The 18,167-nt window shown below is 44.3% G+C and overlaps 1 protein-coding gene across 4 annotated transcripts in view; it reads right to left on the reverse strand.

Annotated features, from left to right (window-relative positions):
* Nucleotides 1-1,015: 1,015 nt before the first annotated feature.
* LOC147622028 (Phosphatidylinositol 3- and 4-kinase family protein) overlaps nt 1,016-18,167 on the reverse strand; it is a 71,733-nt gene continuing 54,581 nt past the window's right edge. For 2 of the 4 annotated variants that reach the window (XM_086823102.1, XM_086823104.1), the window contains 12 exons: nt 13,496-13,700; nt 13,242-13,372; nt 13,016-13,169; nt 12,627-12,893; nt 12,449-12,526; nt 12,053-12,100; nt 5,827-6,002; nt 5,539-5,731; nt 5,213-5,353; nt 2,256-2,464; nt 1,862-2,023; nt 1,016-1,729 (listed from right to left, as the gene is read on the reverse strand). In XM_086823102.1, the coding sequence (XP_086679228.1) occupies nt 1,471-1,729; nt 1,862-2,023; nt 2,256-2,464; nt 5,213-5,353; nt 5,539-5,731; nt 5,827-6,002; nt 12,053-12,100; nt 12,449-12,526; nt 12,627-12,893; nt 13,016-13,169; nt 13,242-13,372; nt 13,496-13,700 (2,023 nt within the window). In that variant the 3' untranslated portion in view covers nt 1,016-1,470. The remainder of the gene's footprint in view (nt 1,730-1,861; nt 2,024-2,255; nt 2,465-5,212; nt 5,354-5,538; nt 5,732-5,826; nt 6,003-12,052; nt 12,101-12,448; nt 12,527-12,626; nt 12,894-13,015; nt 13,170-13,241; nt 13,373-13,495; nt 13,701-18,167) is intronic. The other 2 variants (XR_015269636.1, XR_015269637.1) reach the window with 2 other exon arrangements.

Genomic DNA, 18,167 nt, shown 5'->3' on the forward strand with positions numbered 1-18,167 from the left:
CTTCATCAAAAGTTTGCATCACCTTTGATCACATGCAATTCCCCATTAGTGGGAAAGTTTTTTCGAGCTTAATAAGAAATGCAGTTCTTACATCTCTTTTACACGTGTTGTAAGCAGAGCCTAGTGGCGTTTAGGCTAATAAGTTTATTTAGTGTAAAGGCAAACCCCAAAACATTGGTAAGATGTCAACGGCAAGGGAAAGGATTACGAGATCTCTGGCCTCTTATGTTCTTGGTAGTAAATGGATTCAAGATACCTGTGGGTTTTTATGTGGCACAAAGACACCTATTACAAAGTCTTGACATGTAAGTATACATAGGTCCTCTCACAAAGCCATACACATTTATAGTCACCATTTCAACATCTTTTCCGAGACAATTTTTTAGTTATACTTTTAAATACCATGTTTTCATGCTAACGTACATGATGATAGATACACTCTATGTATTGTCTTCGTCTCATAGAACCTCATAATCTCTTGTAATTTACAACTTTAATATGAATCTCTCTCTCTCTCTCTCTCTCTCTCTCTCTCTCTCTCTCATCTTGGTCCTCTCATGATGAACACTCACCTTGACACTCTCATGCTCAGAGAATATATAACTGCGACCTACAACAAAGAATCTCCTTTAAACCATGTAAAGAGTGAACCTTTAGAATTGCTTTAAAAAAATGCTTCCAAATTCAAGGATAAATTCGTCTTGAAAGATACTTTGAATAATTGGAAGCATGCACTCATGGAGGATCAACCTCGTTTCTCGAGAGACAAAACCCTCCTTCAAAAGATGGATTGTGAAAGGCCAATGGGAGAAAAAGCTGGGCATCATGTTGCTTCAATCTCGCATTCCAATGGGTGTTTCACTCTCATTCTCAAGTGTGTTGCTTCAATCTCACATTCGAATGGGTGGTCTCACTTTATAAACACCCCACTAAACGATGTAAGCCTACTTGAAGATAAGATTTTTTTGTTGAGAATGAGTGGGCTCATCTTCATCTGTTTCACTGGAACAAATGCTTTTCATGAAGTGTGCTTTGATTTATAGAGCTTTTGCATCATGGAAGAGATGTGTTACATGAATTAGGGATATCACTGATATGAGGACACCTCTACATTCAATACCCAACTTCCAGTCATTCTGCTTGGTTTACAAAAAAGCGATTCTCATTGAAGACAGCAGTAAAGACCGGTGCTCATCGCTATGATATTGTAACTATTTTACAATTGGCCTTTTCTAAAATACAAGGTACAATTGCATCCACTTGTGCTTGCAAAAGTGTGATGCGATTTCACATTGGCGGGTGCAGCAGAGGCATGACTCTCAAGGGAATACACTGTGCCTATGGCGTGAAGAATACTGCAGTGCTCCTTACTGAAATCTTGATCGAAATCGGAGATAGCTCAATCCTTTCTCCTCCTCTGCACCCACATGCGTGTATGGTACTCAACCCACGGCCCCGTGTTTTTTTAAACTATTTTTCGATACCTTGCTGTAAATACTGAATTAGGTCATAGCCTGCAGTCGTCCATTTGTTATATGCATCTGCACAAGTTTTGATCATGAAGTTCGCTGCTTCCCATTCACTCATTTCTGGGTGAAACCTCTTCCGCAGGTTTCCAATTGGATCTCCACGACTAAAGCATGGAAGCCCACTATCCACCATCAGTAATACAGTACTGATGATGCCATCCATGTGTTGCCTTGCTGCTAGGTAACCTTTCACACAAAGCCTACAAAATCATGCAAATCAGCAATGCTAAATACGAAAACAAATAATTGCAGAAAGATTAATATCAATACACACGGACCTGCGCACACACACATTCACATAAACTAGAAGCCTGGTTAGAATCTCCTCACACCTGACAAAGCGGTTCCACGTCTCACTCTTCATTATTCCTGAAGGATCCAATAGTTGAGTCATCTCATGACTCAGCTTGAATTGTGCATTCTCAAACCTTAGGTTTCCTCCTGGAGATGTCTCTAAGATGAAACCAAAATCAATATGTACGAGTCTTCCTTGGCTGTTCATGCAGACATTTTCACAACATAGCCAATGCAAAACAAGATGTGTTATTTGTGCAAGTTGTGAACCTACTAGAGAGAAGTGCAAAACAAGATGTTTTATTTGAGCAAGTTGTGAAACTACTAGAGAGAAGTGCAAAACAAGACGTGTTATTTGTGCAAGTTGTGAAACTACTAGAGAGAAGTGCAATCCATGCCTGATGCTTGGGATTCTGAAGAAATGACACTCACTTGTCAAAGAGCAAATTTCCATTGTGACGATCTTTCGGCTGAAGTAACAAACTTGCAACTGCATAGCCTGCACTGCTCACAATAAAGTTGTCACGGGCCGCTTCAAACTGTGGAGATCCAACTGGACCATAGTCTTGTTGGAAAATTTCATAAAGCCCTCCATCAGTTGTCTCGCCCATCTGATTTCTGCTTCGCGTATTTGGCACTACCTGAATGCCCACGGCTATAAAATTAGAAACCTTGTCATAGTGATTCATGTTTGTTCTTTAAAGATTTCTATGCTGATTTTTTGTGCCATGAAGGAAAGAGTGCATTTTTCTTACGGATACCAAGTGAAGATATTAACTGTTTCTGTATGAACTGCACAAGGCATGTACTACAGAGTGTGTACATACATCTAGATAGTTGAGCGTTCATGTGTGCTACACATCTTTGTGCGCAGCAGGCCCCTGTTTGCAGTCAATTTTGTGTGGGCTGCCAACAGCTCAGATGCATGGGCAGCTGTACTTTTTGGCTCTTGTGTGGATGCTTTTTGAACGGTCACATTTTTTCCCTGCCATTCTTGTTTATTTTTTGTGCCAAGGAAGAAGTAAGTTTTTCAATGAACATTAAGTGCAGATATAGCTTCCTTTGTATTGTGTTGGCATGTAAATGGACTGCACAAGTCATATATGCTGAGCGTGTGTACATGCAGCAGGATAGCTGAGTATTCATGTGCGCTATTGCACCTTCTGGTGGGCAGAAAACCCTCGTGCGCAGCCGATTTGGTGTGCGCTGCCGACTGCTCAGATGTCACCTGCACACCATAAAATAGGTGCCACGTAGACATGCTATATCAGCTTTGGACAAGTCTTGGGGCTGCTAACCAGCTCACACGAGAGCCTAAAGGTTAGCCAACTTTCTAGCCTAGTATGAGCACATTCAATGAATTTAATGACATAATTTTGGGCTCGCCAAAATTATGGAGCAGTTTGAGCCTATTGCCAAAATTTGGCTGAATGGAGCAGTTTGAGTTTATTACTAGCAAGATTTGGATCATTGTTGGTCATTCAGCAATGATTTATAAATACCTGCCCTGGATCAGCACTTGCAAGTCCGAGTTAGCAAAAGGCAACTCCGAGGCAGCACTTTGCAGCACTAGAGCAGCAAGTTAGTCAGTGTCATGTACTGGTACCTTAACGTGCATCACTCAAGCTTTCGGATCAGGTACCAATCACTCATGAGTCCTCAGCTATGTGAAGGCTTTCCTTTGCAAACTGCAACATTTTGTGTTGCTCATGCAAGAAATCCTAAGTTCTTTGCACCTCAACGTATATTCAGATCAGTCAGCATCATAGCTTAGGACTCCAGTTTTATGCTGATCAGAAGAGCGCCCGTGCATAGTCCTGCACAGTTTTGTAACCCACCTAGAGTTGACCGGTGTGCAATGTCCTAGGCTTAGTTGCAAGCATTCGTTGCATTTGTGCATTCGCATTCGAGTTTGCCAAGTTTGCTAAAGAATGCTTCAAACCTTGGCGTAGATGCATTCGTGACAATTACTAGATGGCCAATTTCCAAAAGAAAACCATCTCGATAGACTAACATGTCAAATTTGGGGCTTTTTTGGAAGAGTTTCAAATTTCAAAAATATCAATAGACACTCTACCTAAAGGTTGTAGGCTCTAGGCTATAGTGGGCTATGGTTGTGGAGTACATCACACACCTTCAAGCTTCTTCACAATGTTGAAAGGTGAATGGCAATTGTACTCCCTGCATTGCAGTTTACTTGAGTGTGATTCCCAACATTCAGCAACGTTTTAATTTGGTGAGAGCTTTGATGAGCCATGCCACCCAATGTTTAGTATTTACACGCTATCGAAGAAAAACCTAAAACATGCCCGGCCATCCAAATTTTTGAGTTGCAAAAAGGTCAAGTTTGCAAGGTGTTGCAAACGTGAGAATGTAGCAAACGTTTGCTAACCTACGCAAACGAGAATGTTTGCAACTATGGTCCTAGGAGACCTATTATGCAAAGTGCCAAGCACCAAACAAGTCTTTTAAGTCAGTTGGGCAGTCTTTTTCAAGCTGCCAATGTGAACAAGGCCTAAAAAGAGTCAAATAATTGGGCACTCAAAAGAGAGGCCAATCAGACCACAGCTCTACACTTTTTTGAGGGGCACACAAAAAAAGGGACTGACGAGTTTTTAAAAAGGCCCAGGATCTTCACATGCAATCACCCAGCCATCATCAGTAAGAGCCTTGCGTCTTGCTTACATTTGTCCTTGCAGCAGCCATGCATCATTGGCAATCTTGTGTTTTGTTCAGCAATTGTGTATTGGCAAGTATTCAGTTTTAGAGTCGATTCAGCACTCAGATCAGCCCATTTTCTACTGCCCATAGCCACCGGGTTCAGCCCAGCAATTACCGTTAGTTTTCAGCCTGCTAAGTCAGCAATTACAGCCCACATTCAGCAGCATTTTACCCTCAGTTTTTCTTGGCAATCTTGCTGTCCAGCCCTGCGTTTTCTCCATCACTCAAAAAGGCAGCCTGCTCATGTGCAGAACTTGCCTGGGTGTGCAAGTCCAGCCTCCTGATCAGTCCGGAATTCAATTCATCACCATTCGGTTCAGCAGAAAGAAATATGTTATTAACGTAGACCAAAAAACTGTTACATGTGATCCATGAGTAAACTGGATGTCAAGACAACATGAAAAAGTAAAAGGCTAGGTGCCGAAAGGATAGACATTCGTTTGCTCTTTGTAGTTGGCAGCCCTCACACACACCTGAAATTGTGAACAAACTCCCCAGCTTGTGGTGAGATTGAGAAGACATTCTCACCTTTCAGAAATTTCACACTTTTCAACACAAACTAGTGTATCTTCAGTCTTTCCATAGTGCAAGGCACATTTAGGGGCTTCACTTCTATTATATTGTTCTTAATCATTTATGTTAAAGGTGCAAGGGGAAGAATGCTTAACCTCAATGATGCCTTTTCCACAGCCCGTTGGAAGAACGCCATAGGGAAAGAGATATAAATTTAGACCGACAGCTTTGAATATGTCCCTTAATAGAGAAATCACTTGCAGAGCTAGCACATCCTGCCTGCAATCATCCCCAACCTGTACAATTTCAAGGAGCAACAACATATTTACCTTGTGATAGACACACTAAATAGTTGAAATGAATTCTTTGTAGAATTAGCACAGAGTGAGAGTAAACATGAAAAAGTAAAAATATCTTTCTAAAATACATCCGCTTGTTGCAGGCGTACACCATTGATGAAATGAAAGATATCACAGCCAACCTTAAAAATGCATGCTTGAGGCTTCAACACACTGAGCTCATTCCTGTCCACAACATCAAAAGTAACCATAATAGGAACCTTTGCTGCTGACTGTAAAGGGATCCCACTGTCTAGCTTAATTCCTCTAACTAACTTGCTTGGAGCTGTTGGCAAGTACAAATCCTCACCCTCCACTTTAACCTTCTCCAATTCTCTGTACCATGTTACACACCACTTGTCAAATTACTTCCTACCCTCCACAAACTTCCCTAGCACAAACAGTTGATACATCATGAAGTTGCACCAAACCTTCTTATCCCTGCCCGACGTTCCTCCTTTGGTAAAGGATATAGAATTCCAGAGATATTGGTAACCTGATCAAAGAATCTGAACTCCCTCTCAAACATATCAAGTGCCTCAGGGTTGAAACTGGCTATGATCCGTTCCTTCACCTTAAGCACAAGGTCATGGAATAGGTTTTTTTCCTGTATATTGAAAGAGCAAAGAAAAGTTTGATTAGCTAAACTAGCTAAACAGAACACACTAAAGATAAAAAGGTGATCAATTCAACTGGAACCTGAGCAAATTTCTATGACGCTCACATACACACAAACATAAGTGGGTGTTTACTCGATCTGTCAAGAGCTGGAGCTCCCCCGTTCGTAACCCCCCCCCCCCCCCCCCCCCGAGGCCGGTCCCCTGCGCGCAGCCCCTCTCCCTCGCCTCCTGCCATCGCCATCTTTTCAGCGCCCCCCCCACCCCGCGGGTGCGTCCACTGTGCGCAGCCCCCCACCTTCGCTGCCTCCTTCCAGCCTCCCGCCTTCCCCTCCTTCGCCGCCCCCCTCCTCGCTGCCTCCACCTTCCCCTGTGGCACACCGCCTAAGCCCTCCACTTCTCCTTTGGCCACCATGGCCTCCGTCCCCCCCCCTGGGTGCCCCCCCTCCACTCTCTGCCTGTCCGCACCTCGCTCCCCCGCGCCTCTTCCTTCTCCTTCCAAGCGCCACCGTCTCCCTGAACAGGTGCTTTCAACTTTCGGGCAGTCCCCATTTAGGCAAGTTTTGGCAACTTCTGGTCTTCGAACCTCTAGGCAGACTGCATGGCAGCCACTCCATCGTCCCCGACCAAGGCCACTGTCCCTTGCCTTTCTTTCCTCAACAGAGGACCACCAGTGCCTCGCTTCAATAGTTGCATCTTTGGAGGCCTCCACCTTGGTCTCCAAGATTGTGGGTAGCCACCCGGCACATGGACAGCTCACGGATCTATTACCAGCAAGCCTTCTCGGCGAGCCTAGAAAGATCACTGTTCGGAAACAGTCGTGCAGCTGAGCACTGTCGCACCGTGTATGACCACGGCCTTCTTTGCGAGGTGGCAGCACGGCTTCGACCCAGCATCCAACCCTCTGGCTCACATCTCAGGCTTTCCCATGACATTCTGCTTTCCTGATCTCAGGAAGGAATACCTTCCTCTCCTCCTGGTGATAAGTGGTGTTATTGGGAGAGTAATGGAATCCCCCCTCCACCGCCACTTCAGCTCTAGCTCGGAGCCTCGGACAACCAAGATTCCATCCATTCGTATCTGCATAGCCTCTTTAGAGTTAGTTGCCTCTCGGGAGATCCTATTTTGCAAAGAGTTGAGTACTGCAGCCTCCCAGGCCAATGCTTCATCTGCCAGTAGCTAGTAGCTGGGACACCTTGCTAGAGCTTGTCCTCGCCATCAGTCCAAGAGGACGCCTCTAGTGGTCCCCCCCCCTCCCTGTTCCCTGTTCCCAGTTCAGCTCTTCATCATGGGTGGGGGGGATATTGGCCCCTAGGCACCAAGACCCGACCTCGGTTGATACCGGTGCAAGAGAATGGCAGACCATTAGCCTGAGGCAGAACCACCGACGGACTTCCGAAGCAAAGCGGCACAACCAAGCTAGCACGACACACAAGGATACAGTTTTGTTAGAGAACCGTTACGAGCATTTACCTAGACACTAATCTACAGATTAGGAAACTAATTCAGCGGAGTTAGGTGACCCTAGGATTATAGATTAACAAACTGATACTTGGCTAGGGTTCTTGGATTAATAAAACAAGCTTAATGCCCTTTTATAGCGAGTTAGCTACTTCTGGCGTAGTTATCACTATATAAGTGAGGCTTGGGTTACTATTAAGATACAGTCGTGCGGATGCACCACTAACGGTATGGCTTGGACCAGGACAACATACATGCTCATGCCACGCACATGGCGAGTACATAGGTTGGCGTGCCTACGGGCAAGCTTCGGTGGCATGGGACGTTGGAGTTAGACACGGGCCTATGGGATTGTGCAAGGAAACCTAGCCTTGGCTTGGGCGAGATCGGTGGATGCCACTCGTGGTTGGAAGGTGAGCTAGCATGTTACTCATGATTTGGTTTAAGACTAATCTTGGTTTTTCAGCTGTGTTTAGGGAGATTCAGGGAAGGACTTAACATTGCCTCCGGCCCCCCGTCTGGAGATCGTTGCCTCGTCAAGACCCCTCTTGAGGCATCCAGATTCCCGCGAGGCTCTCTGACCCTAATCTCCATCGAAACCCACACCCAAGACTCTTCGAGTGGAGGGCAGTTCCGACAATTCTGCCTCCCACAAATCTTAGTTACACGCATTGACTCATGGAACATTCAAGGTTTCGGGGGACCGCAATGCTTTCAAAGGCGTGAAGTCCTTAGAGAGGCACTTCACAGAGCAACAATCGATGGACCCATTGACATTCTCTTCATCCAGGAGCATCATCTTTCAGAGGGAGCGTACTTGGCATTGTGGCAAGATCCTTCACAACAAGAGTCATACCTTCTGGTCCCATTCTTTTGACCCTCTGAGACACAGGGTGGAGTATGCGTTTCCATCAGCGAGCAGCTATTACATGCAATGGTTGACTCACGCACCAGTGTCACTCGACGAGCCCGATGGGTGACCATCAGGATTGGAGAGGACAATGTGGGCTTTCTAAATGTATATGCGCCAAATGCCACCGCCGACAAAGCCACCTTCTAGAGTACAGTTCTCAGAGGTAGCATGGCTACAGTTTCTGGCACAGAGTACTCAGCTTGGGAGGAGTTGATTTTGGTTTTGAGGGGACAAGACCCTTGGCATTTACCAGAGTTTGGAGTCTAGACGCAGCCCCAAGAGTCTGTGCTTCTCGAGAACCGACAAGAGGAGTACAGGTCCTCACCTATCCAAATTAGATCGTTTCTATGTAGATGAGTGGGCTTGTGGTCGTGGTGGCATGATTGGTACATGCCACCGCTGTGGAAAGATTCAGGTCTCATTCTTTTGGCCCCACCGGGACACAGGGTGGAGTATGTATTTCCATTAACGAGCAGCTATGGCCTACAGTGGTTGACTTAGGCAGCATTGTCACTAGACGAGCTCAGTGGGTGACCATCACGATTGGAGAAAACAATGTGGGCTTTCCGAATGTATATGGGCTGAATGCCCCAGCATGCAAAGCCACCTTTTGAAGTACAGTTTGCCAATCCCTTCCGCAGGCGGATTCTAGTGTATGGGTGTGTATTTCCACATCTTAGAGTCGGTAGAGGACTTGGAGGGCATGGCTACAGTTTCTGGCACACAGTACTCGGCTTGGGAGGAGTTGATTTTGATTTTGCGAGAACAAGACCCTTGGCATTTATCGGAGTTTGGACGCAACCACAAGAGTCTGCGCTTCTTCGAAACCGACAGGAGGACTACAGACCCTAATCTATCCAAATTATATTGGTTCTATGTAGATGAGTGGGCTTCTGGTCGTGGTGGAATGATTGGTAATTTGGCAGGCACTACTTTCTCCGATCATGCACTGGTTATTCTATCCTTGGAGAACCCCTGGAGGCAAGACAGTAGTTTGAGCACACGGATCCTTAATAGCCACATTCAAGACTCTAAGATATGCAGCATGATAGAGGAAATTTGGGAGAGGTTGGATTTTCACTCAAGATTAGCCACAAGCACCTTGGATGCAGGCCTTCGAGAGATAAGCACTTTATTACAGAAGGCAGCACATAGCAGATTGGCTACCTTCCGAGAGCAAGAGAGGAGCATCCGTCATAGCCTAGCTTCCTTACAATGGCTTTAGGAGAGTGCACCAGATAGCCCGTGGATTGAGGGTCAGTTGGGTGACGCCCATACAGAGCTCAGATCCACAAAGGAACAAAGGGTGGAGTATAGATACAATGCCAGAGCCTCCTTTTGGACACAAGCGGGAGACAAGGTCACCAGGGATTTCTTTGAGATTGCACGCCCACAAATGCGGAGAGATGGTATCCGCAGGTTGCAAGGCCAGGATGGATCCATTGTTACAGATCCCCCTCCCCCATGTGAGAGCCATTGCCACAAATTTCTTCAGCTGTCCTCACAGGTGCCTCCCTATCTTCATAGGTGCTAGATACGCGTGAGCGAGTTTGGCGACAAACAAGAGAGGTGGTTCCTCTCGGTCTCCCAACATTCCTGTTCACTCCCTTCACCGCAGAGGAGCGGAGGCCATGACAGCACAAACTAGGGGAAAACGCCCAAGAGAGGACGGGCTTCCAGTCTCCTAATTTCTCCGACATTGGGATCACATGGAAGGAGACCTCTGAGCTGCCTTCAATGCGATAATGATTACAAGAGCCATGTTAGAGAGGCTGTCAGAGGGATTGATCCATTTGATTCCCAAGGAGGGGGGTGACAGAGACCCATATTCCTCCTAGGGACTGCCTATAAAATTCTAGCCAAGGCCATCAGCCCGGTGACTCCAACCCTTCCTCCCCGACTTTATCCATGGTACATAGACGGGTTTCATTCAGGATCGGAGCATTTTGGACATCATCTTCACTTTCTAGGAGGCGACCGCTTCGGCCAAGTTGCGACAGCAGGATCTTATTGTTCTCCTTGATTTCGAGAAAGCCTATGACAGAGTGGACTGGGGCTTTCTCGAGGGGACGATGTGCACGATGGGAATTCGGGAAGGGTGGATCTGAGGTGTTTCTGGACTTTACTTGTCTTTACACAACCAGGTTCTCATTCTGCGAGCCAGAGGCAACAGATTTCCACTCTCTCTCTCGGTCCGGCAAGATTGTCCACTGGCACCTTATCTATTTATGTTTGTTGCTGAGGCCATGAGTCATTTTCTCTCTGCTCAAGAGACAGGGCTCTAGGGACCGGCTGTTTTTTCTTGGTAACTAATAGAAGGAGCTTTTTCCTGGGGGAAAGAAAAAAATGATCAATTATCCAGTATATAGTGGAGGTCAAAAAGTTGTTCGCAGGAGAAGGTGACCGCAAAACCAGCTTGTAAGCCCCTTCTTCTGGACTGAAATCTCCTGGGCAGTAGCTCCAAATGCATTCCATGGCAAGGACAGTGAACATAAGCCTATCAACCCTTTATTAGATACCCATATGGGCCAACAGTTTGGATGAGATATGAGTCTACTTCTCAATAAAAGCTTGTGCGCTTGACTCCATGCTCTCTCTCTTTCAAGCTTCCCAAGCATTTAGCAAAGATCCATTTTATCTCCTTAAGAATTAAACTAGATTTGGAACTTAAGTTTAAATGATTTTCATTTCAACCATGTAAATAACAAAGCTCTTTTAAATCTCTACATGGTAGACAAGATCTTGGAAATTAACAGTCACTAAGGCTAAAGCATCCTAGGGTCAAGTTTCAACTAGAGGCCAATTGATGTCAAAGCAAAGGTATAAAGTGTGATGAAGATACCAAGGAAGAAAAAACTCAGCAAGTGAAACTCCAGGGTTACTGCGAGGCAGTGCTTCTCTAGAGAAGAGTCTCCTATTTATCAATTCAATAAACTGAGAAACAAATCAGAACAAGCATGTGTCGCTCATATTCCTAATCAACTTGCAGACACCCCTGGCAACTGCGGATGTGATCTCAGCAGCTTACTCGCACGTACTCATTTATTGGCTCTTCTTTTTCTTTCTCAGAAGCTACTCACACCTACTCACTGATTGGCTCTTCTTGTTCTTTAGCAGCTTGTGCAGCTCCACGTATTGTTTTATCACATTTCTGCATCGTTTTTTGTACTTGAATCTCTTCTTTTATACTTGCCAGTTTCACCTCTGAGACCTGCCTACTCTATACTGCACTAAGTTGGGTGTGAATTGATTGTTGTTGGATTTTCAGCCTACAGAGTATGGACCCCAAGTTACAGCATTGTATAAAAAATCCTTTCCTGCTCTACCAGGATAGAATCATGCAAACTTCTTTCAATGGTTAGAATTTCAAACTAGGATTTCATATGCAACAAATGTTTGATGATGTGTTAGAATCATTCATTTTAAGTTGTTAGTCCCAACAATGGCCAAGATGCTTCAGAGTGTTAATTCTAAGCTGCGATGCAAATACCTTCCAGCATCAGGCATGTGACCACCAAATGCTAATTACAACCAAAAACATGTTCTTTCAACACAAAGTTTCATATATCTTTAAAGTAAAGCTGACAAGAACTTGAAGTGATCACTGAATCACTTCTTATGCAGGCTTGAAAAAACGAAAGCAACGCACTATTTGCAAGTTCTAACCTGAAGTTGTTCTTTGCCAATGTCGTCACTGGATGGAGGCTCCTCACCCTATAATCAAACAACAAAACCCCATATTCAATGACCATTCAAAGCCTGCAATTCTAATAATGGAAAATGCATCTAATTTGGAAACTGCTTGATCATCATAGAAGCCAGTTAATAGAAGTGCCCTCATAGAAGCCAGTTAACAGAAGTTCACTCTAATAATAGAAAATGCATCTGCTTTAAAAACTGCTTGATCATCATAGAAGCCAGTTACTAGAAGTGCCCTCATGTGCAATGGGAAACCATGGCATCTTCCCTTTCATAAATTTTCATGAAAACTTGGCCATAGACACAGACATTAGAGAAACCAACTGGCTTTGATCAATGCTAGGCATAGGCCGGGAGTTTCACCTGAAGTTGCCAGATCAAAATGTGAGCGAAGAGATGGCTCCTTTGAGCAGCGGTTATCAAGTAGCGCTCAACTAAACTCTGCAGCATACAACAACAGCTTGAGCTACTTATCACAAAAATTGAATCAATAGTTTGTTGTTTACCCAACACTATGCACAGAACAACATGATAGGCTTACACCATCATCATAACGAAGAGTCTGCACCAATTGAGGCATAAAAAAGGTGACACTCTCAGGAGGGTATGACTCAAGAACGCGAAGAACATAAGCCATGATCCGAGGATGCCCTTTGTAAGCTGGGGTTAAGAACTCGAGTGCTTTTGTTATTGAGCAAGGAGCCCAATGTGGCAGACGTTGCAGGAGTGGCGAGTTCTCTTCGGCTGCTTTTGGAGTAATAAAATACGATAGAGCTTCTGGAATACTGTACATCTCAGATATGTGTTCCTGCCAACATAACAAAGGTGAGAACTCAAGTTAAAAGTGTATTTCCTCCTCATATACGATGACAAGAAATTGTGGAAACTCCATTCTTTCAAAAAAAAACATTTACATGGAAGACTGACTACCTGTACCAACGACATCACTTCAGCCTTCAATGACCCTATTGCAGGAAACCTTGTTGGAAGAGCAAGCGCAATACGTGGATCTACAGACCAAGCTGTTTTAACAAACTCTACCCAGCGATCTGAGCTGATACGCAGCCGTGGTGGAGGACTTTCCCTGTTGCCACCTTTAGATGAGCTTACTGCAAACAACCTGCTAAAATATCGATTCTTTCAACAATCCACTTACCTTAAAGGATTTGCCCAAGTATCCAGCCTGTCTGCTTCATGCTGGCAGAGCATCAGCAGTAGCTGTTTTCGTTTCTCCCTTGCAACAACATGATTATCCCCTCTACCCCAAACTGGATGTGAACTATCAAACTACAACCCCACAGAGTACTCAGTTTGCATTAAAATCCTCTTCCAAAATGTTAATTAAGAATTCAATTAAGACAATGTAATGCTTGCCAGTTGAATTCATCTTGGACAGTCACTGCAGCTGACCTGTGAGCAGATGTTATTGCTTGCTAGACTTTCCCCTTCTTGAATAGATGATTTGCCAAATGGCTCACCCACAGGCATAGTCTCTGGACGCTCCGAACCTAATTGTTGGGCAAAAATAGCAACAGCTTGAGCTTCCACCTGGGAAAAGCCTTCCAGATTACAGTCATACCATCCTGGATCAGCCGAAAACCATGCCAGTGCGGCTCTGCAGTATAAATACAATCAGTGAACCTTGAAATGGACACGGTTGCTTTTAAAAACTAATCACGTACAAAAAAAAGCACTAAGAAATGAGTGCAGCATGGCATGATGCCTTCACCCTAGTTACAATGTCTTGCAACTTGAAGATTCGTTGTACAACGCCTACAAATCATGTGCTTTATTAGGATGGGAAAGCACATAAAAAATTTTGGGTAAGACTGAGTGACAGATTAAAGTAACAAATAGTTCAATGACATATATATGCAACAATGTGAAGTTAAGGTTATTTCCCAAACTTAACAAAAACCATAGTGTGATCTTTGATTCCATGAGAGTCTCCTCACAAAACTTCAAATCACAAAGCTTCAAATCATCAATTCCATCAATGATTACTTTTTGAATAGTGTACATGGATGGAATTTTCTGTTAACAGAGCACACTCATCTCCTTATTCCCAAATGAGTGCCCCTGCAACCAGAGCAGAACATAGAAATGGAGTTCAGAAATCACATCAACTTGAGTGGACAATACTCGCAATCTTTGACTTGAACTTCAGTTGAATATAGTATGGATATACTAGACCCTTGATCGCGTTTTTAGAGGCTGGGATAGCTATGAACGTTCAACATTTTGAAAGGTTTGCAGTTACACAAGCTCAATCCTTCTTGTTCACGAGAGATCCTCAAATTACAGAGCTCTCAAAGTCATCTCAACATCCTTGACATCAAGGGAGAATCAATCAATATGGACCTTGGTTAGTGCCATGAATTGTGTTACTCTCCTTGGACTGTGCACCTTCATCTCGGACACCATCAATGTTTAGCACTGTTGTGATACAATGTTGCCTGGTCACCACACCACCAAAAGATCCAGGCACGAGCGATGGTTTCATCCATGCACGATGCAGTAAGGGTGGATGGTACATGGGCCTCTTTTTCACTGAAAACCCTGCCATGTTCTCCAATTCCACTCCAAGTCTGATAAGTCTGATAAAGATATGTGCATCTGTTCCACTTTGTCCCCTTGCCTTCTTGCCTTGTCCTTGAACACTTTCTTTGGTCTTCTTTTCCTGAGTATTGAGTCGGGCACTCTCACTCCACCCCTTGGAGGATCATCCTCCCTTAGAACCGTTTCTTGAAATCCTTTCCTCGTATGCAAGTGGCATCCAACTCACAAGACTACCATTCCCCTTAGGTCTTGTGGAACACCACCAACCAACCTCCTGGGAACTTCATCCATGTCTTGTGTTACTCTCCTTAGACTGTGCACCTTCATCTCGGACACCATCAATGTTTAGCACTATTGTGATACAATGTTGCCTAGTCACCACACCACCAAAAAGTCCAGGCACGAGCGATGGTTTCATCCATGCGTGATGCAATAAGGGTGGGTGGGACATGGGCAGCAACAATATCTCAGAACTAGAATAAAGCTCTGATACCAATGTCACATGTGGAAGCTCTAGGAGTCTTCTTTCAGCCCTAAACACCTTCCTGGAACATGCTAATGCAAAACACAAGCAAGCAATGGAGAGAAGAGAGAGATAGCTGAGTTTCATTATATTCATAATGTACAAAAAGGAAGTACAATATTGGCAAGCCATAGGCGGGCCCTTGAAAAGGTTATCTTGACTCTAAAGAGTCATGTCCTACTGATCCAATCCCTAGGGGACTGACTGAACAACCATGAGCCCAGCCTTTGCCTTTTATAGGCACTTGAAGACCATGTGGACTAGCTGCTGCGGCCAGGTCCGTGGACACCAATAAATCCTCTACAGCCGACATCCCCTGATAAGCCAATTATCTCCTGGCCGACAAGATGCTAGTCCTCCACAAAGCCTCCCATGCATGTTTATAGCTGCTTAAGCTCCTGAATCTAGTCTTTTTCTAATCTTTATCTGTTGTCCTTCACGGATTAGCCCAGGGATTAGCATATCCACGCACATGACAATAACTATGGTTGAGAATGAAACAAGGTGCAATGTCAAGACCATACGCACAAACATGGGGGGTGAGTACATGTCAAACGCTTTCAAGACTTTCTTGCAGAATAAGGGTATTAAGCATCAATGTATTGTGCCTTACACACCTCAACAAAATGGTGCGGCCGAAAGGAAAAATAGAACCTTGATGGAGATGGCCAAATGCATGATCAAAGGCCAAGGGTTGCCATACAGGTTTTGGGCTGAGGGCGGCACATGTAACGGATACATGCATGATGCCCCACAAAACTTTGAAGAACTTAACTCCATTTAAAGCTTGGTATGATAGAAAACCAAAGGTTTATTACATGCGTGTCTTTGGTTGCCAACATATGCACTTGTTCTAACTAAGACCAAAGACACCCATATAACCTTCTCTAATGACGTATGACTAAACCTCGACACATAACTTGACCTTTTTTTAAAGACCCTTCCATCTACTGCTCAAACTGCTCATAGTAATAGTCCCATGGTCGTCAGTTAACAGGCCATAGCACAAGTAATCGAATAGATATCTAGATGGATATCTATTATGTACTAAATCTGACTTGCCCAAAGTGCTGATCAAGCAAGATAAGCATAAGAAGGCTTCCGATAAGCATGAAAAGCATTTCAACCTTAAGAAAGGTAACTGGGTTTTGTTTCATTTTGAGAAAGCAAGACTTAGGAAGAGAACTAGAAAGGAAGAGGCTTATCCAAAGCTAGCAAGTATTATAGACCATTCCAAGTGATGGAAAAAGATCAATGAGTTCTCTTTTTGTTTGATAGATCATCAGAAGATCCACAACGTGCTTCATGTAAGCCTCTTAAAGAAATAAGTGGGACCAAAACCAATGGACCCAGTTATAGAAGATCCGCCTAAGGTGGATGAGTTAGAAGAGATCTTACAACAACCAAAAAAGAGTTTCATAAAGAGAAAAGGCTTCCAAGAGGACATTTGTAGAGACGTTATCTCGTGAAGTATTATCCTACCACTAATGCCACATGGTTGAATAAGGATTACTTCAAGAAGTATCCCACACTCCTTGAGGCATATTTGGCGGCTTTTCAATTGAGAACGAATGTTTAGAAGCCGGTGGCAAGTCACCATTTGCATTATCCCTTGATTAACTTTGTAATAAACATCTCTTTTTAGTAATAAAAAGTTATGTTTGGCTAATAAAATCCATGGATTTGGCACTAGACTCAAGTGGTACTATTTTTGGAGCCTAGTAAATGAGTCACAAGTAAATGCTATTTGTTGAGGTTCGCAGCTTCATGTGTGAACAGCCCCTAAAAGGGCTAAGTGTGTTAATGTGTGTGAACCATCTTTGGGTGTGGATAAGATAAGTGTGCCATGTGTCACTTGTCTTGTATGTGTGTGATTCCCTGGAGTCAGCTTACAACCTACAAAAGCATGTACTTGGTGTTGGAAAATATATTTATCATCTCCAGATGGTCTACATGAACCCTAGCCTGCTTGTACTGGTCATTTTTATGAGGCCAAATGCATCCATATACAAATGCCTAATTTTTGGGTATTTTTAGGCATTTATTTGAGGTGTTTTATGCATTTATTGCCCATGATATGCTGTCGGCCTGCTCCAGACAAGCCGACTAGGGCATCATGATGCTATATATAGAAGCACACCTCTTCCATCATTTTTCATCTCATTTTTTGGGCTCTCACCTGAGGTCATTAGCAGATGCTTCTACTATTTTGTAACGCACCTAGGGGCTTCCCTCGTGCTTATTTTCAGCATCAAACAACAGTTTCCAGCATACTGCAGATCTTGTACCTGGGCCTATACCCATGTTTTACTTTCTTTCATGGTATCAAAGCACAAAGCTGATCTACAGGCACGAAAGTGCTGCGTTTTCTTCTGGGAGCAGAGGCTTCCTCAAGAGAGCTGTGTTTTCTGCATCTGACACCTGGGATTGCTGCCTTGCAGGCTGCAGCCCTCTAACAGGTGCTGGACAAGGTTCCTGAGAGATTTGCTTTCCCTCTTTCTGTTTCCCACCCTCCCTCCCTTTCTTCTTTCTCTCCTCTTGTTGTGCACACCTTGTGAGGAGGCTATTTGCTGTTTTTTTAACAGCCCTCTTGCTTCAGAGAAGGTTTCTTGTCAAAGGACATGGCTTCAGGAGATTTCTCTACTGCTACTCCTCCTCCATACTCCAGTGCCTTCACAGCCTGGATCCCCTGCTCCCGCTCCCTAGGTGGTTCCTCACCCCAATCTTTCTTCTCTGAGTTTCTCTCATCCAGTTCTTTCTACTGCTCTTGCTCTCACCCCACCCATATACCATCCTACACTCCTCCCCAAGTCAATGACTCCATGAAGCTTACACCAACCAACTATCATACTTGGACTTTCTACACTCAGTTATTGCTGGAAGGAGCCGGTGTGTGGATGTCCATCTCCACACCTCACTTGGTGGACCCTGCTTTGAGAAGCATATTGGATGCTCGGGCCCGTCTTATCATCATCCACTGCATGACTCCGTCTATACAGG

This window comes from Cibotium barometz, chromosome 29, assembly GCF_041138505.1.
Source record: "Cibotium barometz isolate CiBa-2024 chromosome 29, ASM4113850v1, whole genome shotgun sequence".
In the NCBI taxonomy this organism is placed as follows: domain Eukaryota; kingdom Viridiplantae; phylum Streptophyta; class Polypodiopsida; order Cyatheales; family Cibotiaceae; genus Cibotium; species Cibotium barometz.